Source organism: Trematomus bernacchii, unplaced genomic scaffold, assembly GCF_902827165.1.
Source record: "Trematomus bernacchii unplaced genomic scaffold, fTreBer1.1, whole genome shotgun sequence".
Taxonomy (NCBI): domain Eukaryota; kingdom Metazoa; phylum Chordata; class Actinopteri; order Perciformes; family Nototheniidae; genus Trematomus; species Trematomus bernacchii.
The window spans coordinates 10,604,074-10,617,130 of record NW_022987714.1 but is presented as its reverse complement, the minus strand read 5'-3'; the positions used below and the strand labels follow the sequence as shown (position 1 = coordinate 10,617,130).

The window sequence follows — 13,057 nt, the reverse complement described above, 5'->3', positions numbered from 1 at the left end:
TACATCGGGTCTTCATATGATATTAATTGGCACACTAGTCCAAGGTACGTTACAGACTAAGTGGCCTTAGGAAAACCACCATTAAAGGAAATAACAAACAACATATTTTGCCGGTTATTTCAAAGCCTTGTTAAAGAGTCCCTGGCCCCTTGTTACCTATCATAACAGTGTTCCCCATGACCTGCAAGTTAAAAATAGTTTGATCGTCTGCAGTGGCAGCTATATCCTAAATGAATATCCTGTTTCGGGTGAGAAAACACAATATTCTGTCTTTCTATCTCTCTATCTTCTGCTTTCTCTGTCCACGTCATTCCAAAGGTCAGGTCGTATTTTTCTCCTCATCCTCCCTCCATTTGCCCCCGAACAATCTTCAGACAAACACCCGCACACCCTGCCATTTTCACCGCTGTACAGTAGTGTATTTTCTCCCACCCCTTCGGTGCCTTGTAGCCTTCCTCTACATACAGACTGGAGTACATGCGCACCTCATTCCCCTGCTGCCACCCCAATAGCTTCTCACACCTGCCCTCTAACCATCTGACAATTATGTTGCGCCAGGCTAACCTCTCATCAGCGGTACACAACTCCCAGCCTCTGATCTGGCTGCCCTTTACTTATCCTCAGTAAAGCTTATAGGCACAGGGGGGGAAACAATCTTGCACAGACATGCTTTTATACACCCCTCCCATCGTATTCTGCCTACATCTTTTCCCCCGTCTTTCTCATTCCTCCACTGGTTTCCCACCTTTGCCTCGGTTAACCTTTGTGATCTTAAAGCCACGCTCTGTGGCGGTGCCCCCAGCATTACAGCTTGTCCTGACCTTTCTCTGCCCGTGATAGAAGTGCCTTGTTCCCACTTTAAATATCTCTCCACACATGGAAACTACTTTTCCTTCCTCCCCTCCTGGCTTGCTCTTGTTCTCTGCGCTTAATCCCATCTTTCTTTGTTTAAACTGTGACACACACACACACTCCTATTCACTCCTACCTGGCATCAGATACATGCAAGGACTATAGAGAAGAGAGGACTGCAGGGATGTTGCTTAGACACATCCGTTTATCTGAGAGACCAGTGAGCAGAAATCAAATGCTGCCGGCATGTTACGGCTTCACAGCATGTTGTGAGGCAACAAATCTGAGGATCTCTGCTGCGGGGTATGAGGATACTGAAAGGACAATCATAACAGTTAACAGGCTGAAACACAAACACATTTACACGATTCAATTCGTACATGGTGGGGACGAAATCCTCACGTATATTCACATGCAGCCACCACACACATGCTTACAATCACACACACACACATTATAAAGCATAATCATCACGGGCATTTTTTTACTAAATTGAATAAATGCAGGCAGCTTTTTTTTTGTGAAATTGTTTTCTACTTAAACAAACAGCCTCACAGTCACAAATTACAAACAAAAATGAGATCGGGTCTATTCTCAATTCATTTCACATCGCAAGGGGAATATGCAAATATAGTGTTGGGGGGGGGGGGGGGGGGGGGGTGTAGTAAGGAAAGGGAAATTGGATTAAAGACAGCATGAGGCAAGATGTTGACTATGAGACGCAGACAGTAAAAGAAGGAGCACGGAGAGAGAGAGCAGAATAAGGTTGCCTGGTGAAGCAGACTGAGAAGCGGTGATTACCACAGGCTGAATGCCACCCTGCCCACGGACACCTAAAGGAGAGGAATAAACCACTCCACTAGCCCCCCCCCCCACTCCACCTCACAAAGGACTGCAACGCTGGTTCAATACTCCTCTTAAACCGTCAAATACCATTAACAGATTCCTACTCAGGTGTGGAGAAAAGGATTCTTCGAGTGGGACAAACCAAAAGCAAAGAAAGAGAAAAAAAACTCCACCAATACAAATCTAAACTGACGTCCTCTGTGGGCAAACAGAAATCCTTTACAGGAAGAGCTGCAGAGGTCCCTCACTCCCTCTCCTCAAAACAACACCACATAACCAGTTTCTGTGAGTCATGGCCTACTTCCATTACTGTTACCTCTTCTGTTCTTCTTACACTGCTGGTTTGATACACTGGAGCCATGAAGAAAATCTCAATTCATTGTTTACTCCAAGGATTATTGGTGCACTGAATATAGTTTAGAAGTTAAATATTTCTCCGACATTAGCAGGGGACCTAGTCAAGGAGAAAGGAGGAATATCAAGGGGCCCTGAGAAAGAACAGACTCCTCAGGCAAACAAGGTGAAACTACTGTATGCTAAATCTGATGCATCGGGAGGGCTGATTTCAGATTTACACTGCACAGTTATCCTGGCGTAATAATTCACAATAAGAATAGTATTGCATGCTATAGAGCATTTTGAAACAAAATAACAAATAGCCTATCAATCAAATTCATCTTTATATGTGTTTATCGTGTTTTGTCTCTTTTTATGCAAATGAATAACATTTATTAATGAGTCTCTATTATGCGATCAAATATATTGTACGTGATAAGGGGGCGGGACATCTCTAAGCGGTTGACCAATCACAATAGAGCCGGCCAGCTAACCAATCACAGCAGACTGGGCTCTGGTTTCAGACAGAGGGTGAAAAGAGGTGCTGCAGTACAGGCAGTATGAGAAAGGTAAAGACCTCTTTGGACATTAAAGCATGTCCCTGTACAGGAACTAGATACAAATATGAAACTGAAAATAAGCATAATAGGGCCCCTTTAACTTGATATCATTTCCTTCGATAGGAAGGCGATTTAAATATCACAATTACTGTCAATATATATTTCAACATCCATAAATCAGAGTGACAGGAACGGTGTGATAACTTTTCAGGTGATCCTTCAATACTGTCAATGCATGCAGACTTTCACCACCTCTTAACATATCTGCTGCCTAAAAATAATGGTTTATACATCAACTCTGACCATAAGTTACAAAACCTAATTTTTCTTATTTCATTTATACAAGTTTGGAGTGTGGTAATTATTAAAAGAAAAGAAATGAACTGAAAATGTTATTTTTTCTTTTTGCAAAGGAGAAGTCACTCCTTACTTTGCGGGTGTAATTAAAAAGCGGCGTAATGGATCACAGCGTGGTGAATATGTAATATAAGAACTATTACTCCAGAAATGAGAATAATCCTAAACTGGTTAGGCAATGTCACTGTTCACACTGATCGGGCATATGTGACTTATGTTGCATGATCACATTAAGAGGGTTGATTTCTGCAGAATATGGCAATCAAGACCATGATTAATTAAATCAGATATGAGCAGATATATTAAATTATCTTAATTAAATCCATGACTATGAGAAGCGACCACATTTTGGTGCATATAGGCCTATCTGTCTTTTTAAAAATGGATGGAAATTCTTCAAAGCTGTCATGACAGTAAATTGGCGTACTTAGCACATAACAACCGCATTATTCAAAATGTATTCCAAAAAAAACTTTTGAAATTGGTTTTGATTAACACAGAGTACAAAGACATGTAAGTGTTCAAACAAGTCACTTCTTAGAGCCCCGGGGGGGGGGGGGGGGGAAGCAAGGGGAGTTTTTGGTAAGCACATATTCTTTTAGGTAAGTATGTCAACGCGGGTGGACCCATACTGAGAGTAATCCAGTACTGCTGTTCCATCTCCCCCTTATCTGCAGCGTGTCAGAATAATTTATCCGAGATATCTAAGTGTCAAACTAGACTTTTTAATCTCCATTTGAACAGCACAAATAACCGCTCTTCTGATGGCTCTCCTCATAACACTGTACGCACTGGAAACGTATTAACATAAGGAAGCCTCGCACCAGTCTGATTAGCATTTCATTCTCACATTAACCAGCTAATGAATACACACATTTAGCAAATCTACATTCACCAGTTAACACCCACATGTGCTCTTTCCCCCCAACAGACTGCAACAAACATGTTTGCATTCTTGGAATTATCCAAGGCACTAAACATTAAGCAGTGAACCCTGTTAGAAGATAATCAATAAAGTCAACGTCTTACAAAGCAGGAAGATATAGCTTTGTGGTAATTGTGGTAGTTGTAATAGAAATGTTGCTCAATAGATACCATGGAGGATCAATAATGCAATGTGCGCATGCAATTAACTCAAACATGTCATGCTACAACTTTGTTGCTGCTTCACATAAAGATGTATTTTCAAGATAAGTCTATCTGACATGCACAGCAAACGGCCTACAGCCATTATTCCTGATCAATTTATCAAACAACCAAAGCATGCCTTCCAGTCGTCCAACAATAACTGAAAATGGGGGAGGAACAGCAGAAAGACACCAAAAATATTTGTTTGGGTAATATATATGGATATTTTTCTCTTATTCAGGAAATATGTTGTCCAAAACCAGGTACTTTGTCATTATCGTGTGAGATTTCCTGTATTTATACATATCCAAATATATATGGGAAAAATGTCAGTTTTTTCCATTTTAGGTCTTTGCAGCCCTTAACACAAGTAGGGAAGCAGCAATTTTAGTGTTGAAGAAGAGGAGGATCAGAAGTAAGATTTTTCACCAGCATTTGTACATCTGTGTTAGAAAGCAATCGACGGTATGCACAAGGTGTTGTAAAAATGAAAGGCAACAATTCAGTAGAATACCTACAATGATGATGCAATAAAAATAAAAACCTGAACCTGTCTCTGGGACGTTTATTTGATCTCTACTGGTTTTCAAGGCCAAGTTATTCATGCTGTGGCTCTGGATTGTGTAGAGGGTGCCCATTATTTTGTCCAGCCCTATATACATACATACTGTGATGGTGGGCACTGAATGCTGCTGAATTGAATGTTATTTGAACTGCTGGCAGACTGCTTTCTGTTTGACATTCAGCAGGTGACTGTCAGCAGCACGGACAGCTCTGTGCTACGGAGAGTCCACAAAAGGGGAAATAAGTTGAGGCGATGCAACACATGGGGCCTTATTAAAACTGTTGTTATCGTACCTGGGATGAATTTGAGTATGGCAGTCTCATACTTGCATACAAACAAACCTTCAACACATAACAAAAAGCATATTTTTCTCTTTCTGTCTACGCCTTTATCTGTGAGACAGACCATTGCAACGCCCAGGCCAAATCACATCCAAAGGTAAGAAGCAAATTCACTTGGGAGATTAGGTCCAATCTCCAGAAATGGAAAATAAAAAAACCCAGCTAAAATGGACTCCTTTGCTCAGAGAGAGGTGTATGAGGGAATTGGGTATGAGACAAGAAGAAGAAAGGCCTGTCCTCTCGCACTCCCAGATGTAAGGATTCTGTCAGAAAAGCGGTAGTCACAGGATAAAGGACATGCCATGCCTTTGATCAGGAGAGGAGAGCTACGCAGGTGAGTGAGGTAAAATGGAGGGAGGTATCTAAATATCTGTCAGACTCGAGCAGCTTATTAAAGGTACGCATCTGTGCATTAAAGGAAAACCCAGACAGAATTCGGACTAGTTTTGCTCCCTCTAAAAAAACCTCCACACGCCCCATCGCAAGAATGTGGCCCAATCAGGCGTGCAATTACAATCTAGAACATGCTGTGCAATGTAACAGCAGCAGGAAATTCAATTGAAAACAGCACACACTGTTTCCCGCACACCGTGCAGCTCAATTACAAAGCAAATCATTTCGATTCCTTGTTTTTGTTTTCCTGGTTGTTGTTTTTTTGGGAGTCTAACTTTTCGGAGGGAGAAAAACAAAACTTGAGCAACTGATAGAACACTGGTTTCATCTCTCCTTCAAGAATTGGAGAGGTTGTCTGACTGTGGCGGTGCTACACATCAAATCCCTGGGACTAGTGAGTGAATGAGAGGAGGATTAGAGGGGTAATGCCGGCAGATGAGAGGGAGCGAGGGTCGCAGTGGTTTGCCACTCTGCAAGGATTAGCTCTGAAAACAACTTCACAGTCACAAACTCTGTCAATCAAGGATACCTAACCAGTTCACAAAGGCCCTTCAACGTAAACAGAGGGAAAACAATCTCCCCCTGCTACAAATGAGCTTGTAATGTCTGATCACAAGAAATATGTCATGCATATCATAATAAATTGGTAGAATATTTATAATAATTTTATAATATTATAAAAAATCATCATTGTTGGTATGTGTCTGGATGTGTGATAATAAGGCACACCTGTGGAATGAGCTGCAGCTACAGTACTGACAGCCCTGTATGGATATGATGGAGGCCTGTAAAGGGCCACTGATGAAGGGCCAGATGGCAGCACAAACACATATGGATATGTGCAGCAGGGCCATTTAAAATATAGGGCATCATCCTCACAATGCAAATAATTCCTGGGGGGGAAGGAACGTGAGGGGGGGGGGGGTTTGCACAGCTTCACTTAAGTGCGGATTAATGTAGGAATATTCTACACACCTCGTTTGTCCTGAATCTTAACAGTGAGCTCCAGAACAGGCTCTGTCTCCCTATCCAGCCTGCTGCTGATCGTGATATCTCCACTGTCGCGCCCCACGGCCACCGGGGAGCTCTCTGACTCCGGGAAAACCAACTCGTAGGCGGCTGACGGAAACCTGCTGGGGCTCAGGCTCGTTATGACCGAGCCGACGCTGGCGTCTTCAGACACGTTGAGGGAAACCACCGTGCCCGGGTCAAGCAAAGCCCTCGGCCACCGTGCCCCCCTCCCTGACCCCGTTAATTCAGCAGGACGCGTGGCCCACCTCTGTGGAGATATAGTAACCAAAACACCTTTACTGGTCAGAGGGGGCCACCCGTGGTCTCTGGCGAAAACATAGAATTTGACTTTAGAGGGGAGCCCCAGGATTGAGTCAACCAGCAAAACTTCCCCTGTTTTCGGGACAACATAGAAACTGCCATTGTTGGGCACGGACATGTATGTTAACTCTGCGTTGTTGCCGCTGTCTGCGTCCACAGCCTGCAGCCTGTACACCACACTACGGAGAGCAGTGGTGTCGTCTAAAGTTATGTGCACGGTGTCTGCACTGCGAAAAGTCGGTTCGTGATCGTTGGTGTCCAAAACGTCCACTTTTACCGTGGCGACCGGGGAGACGACAGACTCCGAGACGCACGTCTGGCAACAAACCCCGACGCTCAGCAGGTATTCTGAGCGAGCCTCTCTGTCTAAAACCCGGGAAGTTTTTAGCAATATATTCCCCCGCTTGTGGTGGGCGAAGGCGCGGAAATCTTCGCTGCCGTTGCCGTACAGTTTGAAGTGCATCCCGGAGACTGGGCACCATTTTTGCGCGTTGATGCGCCTCACCGGAATGCTCAGTCCGTTCACTTTGGAAGCAGTCGGGGAGTTCTCAAAAACATGCCCGTGAAAGAAAGGCAGCCGCTCCTGCGTTTGAAATCCAGCAGCCGGTTTTAGAAGGCAGCATAAAAAAATACCCCAAATCATGTTGGTGGCAAGTTATGTACCTCCAAGCGACAGAGGGGGGTTAACAAAGAAAGCATTAAAAAAGATAAGAGAAATACTTGAGAAACATATCCGTCATAGTTATCCTCATTATGATCCTTCCCGGATAGCCCTCTCAACTTAGAGCCTTTTCATCCTGAGAGATCCGTCTCTGGGCTCCATGCAGCTCGGCCGCGTGCAGGCAGTCCTCGCGCTGCAGGCAGTGGGGCTTGTGTTCGGATCCAGCGTTCAGCACCAGAGCACCGGACAGCGCCAAGCGCGGGGGCGTGGCGGCGCACAGTGGACGGAGCTCCTCGGTGAACCCCACCCTGTGAGCTGGTCAGGAGGGTCCCTGCCTAAAGCTGTTCGCGCCCGGTTGAGCCTGCAGTGCACGCACGCAGCAGGAGCATCCCCAGCTGTATGACACAAATCCGCTCTCAGCTTGGAGTGTTGATAGAGTGAAAATCACTCATCCTTCCTGTCAGGGAAAGCCGAGTAAACACACATCCCTCCTTTTAACACTGTCCAAAAACTAATACTGGCTCCAGTGAAGCAGTTGGGGCTGCCTTGCTCAAGAACACTTTGACAGCTGTTGTTGAAAGAGGAATCACTCATGCACTGCACTCATCTTCCTCCTGTCTGTCTGACAAACTGATTCCATGACCTGAATTCCCCTTTGAACTAGAGGATGAAGCTTCTTCAATGCACTGCATTCCTGCAAAACAGATCTGCACACAATATTTACAGCTTGAAGAAAAAAACTGGGTAATGCATCAATATAAATGATATTGCTGTTGCATAAGACAGCCAATGATGCAGCTTCTTACGTCTTTGCAAACCAAAGTTCACAGAAACATCTTCACCCTGATTGCTCTCCCTTCCCTCCCCCTTCCGTCCGCCTGTCTAGAACCAAGAGCACTCTAAACCTAATCTGTAGGTGTCTGCTGCTAATTTCCGCCAACTGCATACTTCCAATTCCCCTCACTTCTCTGACAAGTCAGGAGACTAAATATTACATTGACAGTAAGGCTCTGAATCGTCAAAAAGAAAAATAATGGGTAAGAGAGCACGGCTGCACACCCTATCGAGTTTGTCTCCCATGTCATGTCAACCTTTGCGTTAAGACCGGCATGGATCAATATTCATATGCAATGAGGGATGTGGTGTTATGCTGGACAAGTAATTCAATGCCATTCCTCCGCTCACACACATAGGCTACATCTGTATTCAGTTTGGAAACTCATCAAAGCTCCCGCTGAAGGATCCTTATCAATTTGCAACCACAATCCATCACTGCAATTTTAGCCCAATCCACCCTCTGCAGTAAACTGTTCTTTTCAGGCAATAACTCCGGTAACTGTCGGTGTGAGCCCCGAGACAATTTTGAATCACAGCCTGCAGCTGGAGCACAAAGCTCATATTGGTTGATCGCTGTTTTCTTTCACGCGGTGCAAGCTGTGGGCTGTGTCACCACAACACATGAGCCATCCCACGCTCGCTGGTGTCTGACCTGAGGAGGGGAGGCATTTCAAAAATATGTGCAACAAAATAGCCTCAGAGCAAACTGTGACAGGGAGCCTAGTGACGGGAAATGACCGCTTGTAACATTTAGAGGTGAAATTGTGATATGTAAAATAGACCCTGTGTGAACTGTCTGAGGCCTCAGCACTCTCAATTTTGCTCTGTGTAACTTCTCTTTGAACTTCGTAAGTGCTTCATGAATGCAAATCAAACCCTGTCTTTTATCATGTTGCCTCACATGGTAAAATTCACCGTGACTGCCAGCATGGGAGATAGCTGTAGCAAAGGCTAATTCGATCACAGGGCCAGGCCAGAGTGAGAGGGATAATTTACTTAAGGGTTGCAGCAGTTATCCTGTGAGATAAAACACCAACATACACCACATAAAAAACAACAAAGCTTTAATGAATTCAAAAATATATATATTACAATATCATGAAACAGTCTCATCATCCCTCTTCGACAGATAAGTGAGAGCTGCAGGGCATTAAAGGGAGAAAATCTCAGTGAAGAGAGCAGCCGACGAACATTAGAAAGCTTCATGCTTACTTAATGAATAATTGACCGAATCCATTCCCCTCACTTCAACAGAGGCAGACCTAGCTTTTGAAGGCGAAGGTTGTAGCCTTGTAGCATTTAAAACATTCTACTGCTGCTTCTGTGCTCCTTAGAGACAGGGGATGATGGGATTTAAGGGGATGGAGATCCCATAATGTACATTATTCTTCCTGGAAAAGCAGAGGGGGAAAAAATCCACACAAACAAACAGGAAATGGGTGCAAATAATGTCTGGAGTACTTGGAACTAGCATCAGTTAATAGGCAATTTAAGCCATAGAGTGTTTAAAAAGTCTTTAAAAAAGTGTTCTTGCCGAAAGTCAATGAAATAATTGGTGGCAAAAGGCAAGTTTATTAAAGAATGACGGGACAATTACGATGGATGACTAAGCATCTCTGGTTGTTATGCGTCTGAGAACATTTAAGGAAATCTTACCCCACATGTTCCCATTGAAGAGCTGCAAAGAGACATTTCTGGCAACAGCACGACAGGAGCAGCAGCTCTATAGTAACATTCATCATCGCGTTCCTTTGTATACGAGCCCCTCAGGACATTTTCCCTCATCACTACCTGAAGGCAGAAAGCATTTAAAGGAGCTGGATAAATATAAAGACATTTCCCACATGTATTAGGTACGGCTAATTAGATTTGATCTGTGATCCCCTAAGGGCTCCTACCACCTACTGTAGTGCTTAAGCAGTGCTGTAGAACTGTTTATTAATAGAGGTATTAATTATGGAACGACGTGATCAACCTGGTTCAGAATTTGGGTTTTGAAAATGTCAGGTGTGAGAAAAACAGCAACAAAACCAAAGCATCCAATTACCCAGCATATTTTAGCCTTTTCCTTAGAATGTCACATCTCATAAGATAAGAGCTGATGTTTGTTCAATGACAGACTAAGCAAAACGATAAAACAGCAAATAAAACGGCAGCCACTTCGTCTGAAAAAGCCAAAAAGAATTTCATGATTAATGCATGGCCTGTTGTTTTGATAAAAAAAAAGAAGAAATGCGCAAACTTCAGGGCCAAATGTTGTCTGAGGAGTGCTTTTATTATATCTACATTCTGATTAGTGTAGCCCGGGGTTGTCCAAGTGATTAGCACACTAAGAAACGTTCATTGATTTGAACACTATCTCATTCTTAGCCTACGACAATCACGGCTCCCTAATAGCACATTAAAAGATTCCTCACATCATCAAAAGGCGTTGAAAAAGAGAAGAAAATGAAAATTAGCAGAGCTTGGTGTCCCTCTCGCTCTACCCAACTAAGAGGTGAGATTTTTTTGGCAGTGATGATGTTCTCTTTGAAACACAGTTAAGAGAGTGAGAACATAGACTCGGATTCAAACCAAACTCCTAAATTCTTTTCTCAGTTAATTATCCAAGCAAGCCCCAGCCAAATTCCATTACTTGGCCAGTTCAAGGCTAATAGTGTAAATTCAATGATGAGCTATTTATGAGGCTGGGGGGGATTATGACGTTGAGTCTTCCTATGCCAGGCAGATTTATTCATTCCTTCACTTGTGATGGTCCTGCTATAGGATTTACTCATGGGACCAAAACAAGAAACATCCAGCCCTCATTATAGATAGCCCACTGGATCCAACTGTCTGATTTTTTTTTTATAATGTGGTCCTATTCAGACCTTCTCAGCCTCCAATTTTATTTGTATATCAGCGAGCTCTATCAGGGATGACTCAGAGGAATTAAAATAGGGCACCAATATTCATATATCTTGAAAATGCCTCATTCCTCCACTTATACTCTATTGTTGTTTGTCCAAGGTTTACTGTTATCATGCTTCTTAAGAGTTATTTGAAATGGACTTTATGCACATATTACACACAGTAGTGCACTCCAATATAAGTCGGTTATCCAGAAAACGACCTGTTGTTTATCATCACTGTTGTCCATGGGGGTAAAAAGCTTTGCACAGTCAATTTATAAGTTGTTTTCCCAGGACCAATAATTTAAAGAATAATACATGCCAGGGAATATACATTTTAAATAGCCTGCTTCCAGTGGTGTAAAGTAACTAATTGTACTCAAGTACTGCACTTAAGTACAATTTTGAGGGACTTGTACTTTACTTGAGTATTTCAATTTTGTGCCTGCCTTATTCTACCCATAGACTGTATATATAAAGATTCTACCCCACTACAATTCAGAAGTAAATAGTGTACTTTTACTAGACTACATGTATTTAATACCTTTAGTTACTTTACAGATTTGGATTAATGATGTCAAATAAAATCTACACGTAAACACTTTAGTTACACCTGGAGTAAAATTCACAAACTACCCTGCAGTATAAAACGAAATGTAAATTAGCTCCACCTTTACCACCTTTGATAAACACTTTAATGCAGTGGTTCCCAAAGTGGGGGGCGCAGAGGCATGACAGGGGTGGCGCGAGAGACCAGGAGGAAAAATGGTTATTAAATATATTTTTTTAAAAGATAAAAAAAAAAAAAAAAAAATCATAATTTGAAAAATTATTGATTCGAAAATAATATGATACAGTACTATTACGTCTGGGTCTCTGTGTTTCATTAAAGCTCTGCTCTGTGTGTGTGTGGAACGAGCCATTTTGTGTGCGTGCGCGAGCGAGAGAGAGAGCGCACCGGTACCGGAGATCGTTGTTGTTAGCTTCTGGTGCTAGCGAGCTACGCTAACGGATATAAGGAGTTTTTTCAACAACAAAGTGGAGGAGAGTCCTCTCCTGTCAGACTGAGAGGCTCAGTGAGCTAAAGGACTCTCTCAGTGTTATCTCAGTGGGTCTCAAACGTTTTGGTCACCATTAATGTAAACAATTATTTCCGAGGCACACGTTTATATGATCATTATAGTTGATAAAAAAAAAAAGAGAATAAATGAAAAACAGGTATGAAATACTATATGACAGTAAAAAAAGAATAAAGTTTAAAAGGGTGATTTGTAAAATATCCATAAAGAAAAAGTAAATCTGTTTACAGTTCTGTTTCATATGGGTGTTGAGAGAGGTATCCAGATTGATGCATTTAACTTCAATATTTAAAAATAAATCTTCCCGGGGGAGCTTATTCGGACCCCCCTATGTTTAGGTCCACACACCACCTGAATTCAACCACATGGAATATAAAAATAGCACTTTACCCCTGCTTACACCTATATGCCGTGAGCTGATTATCGAGCCTTCATTGTAACAGTCGCGGGTACACTGTGTATTTGCGTGGGGAGTGTTGCAGTAGAAAATTCCACTGTAGCGACCGGTACATTAATGGGAAACCCTAAATGTTTGAGCACCCTCTATGAAACGTCAAGCTACCCCACAGCACCCCCAAAATAAATCTCTGGCGCCGCCACTGAGCCTGACTTGTGTTGGGGGGGCCCGACTTTTTTTTTTCTCCAAAGACAGAAAAAGTTTGAGAACCACTGCTTTAATGCATCAATAATTATAATCAAAACATATAACATATATTATTCTGAAATGGGCAGATATGCATGAGTACTCCTACTTATGGCACTTTAAGTATATTTTGATGCTAATACTTTTGTTCTTTTACTTGAATAACATTTTGAATGCAGGACTTTCACTTATAAAAGAGTATTTCTTCTCTCTGGTACCTACTTAAATACAAGAAC

General features: G+C 42.6%; 1 protein-coding gene across 1 annotated transcript in view; it reads right to left on the bottom strand.

Moving 5' to 3' along the window:
- The window catches only part of LOC117491579 (neural-cadherin-like), an 87,117-nt gene extending 79,764 nt beyond the window's left edge, over positions 1–7,353 (bottom strand). Inside the window, exon 1 of the mRNA XM_034141640.1 lies at positions 6,354–7,353. Within this exon, the coding sequence (XP_033997531.1) occupies positions 6,354–7,353 (1,000 nt within the window). The remainder of the gene's footprint in view (positions 1–6,353) is intronic.
- Between the last annotated feature and the right edge of the window lie 5,704 nt (positions 7,354–13,057).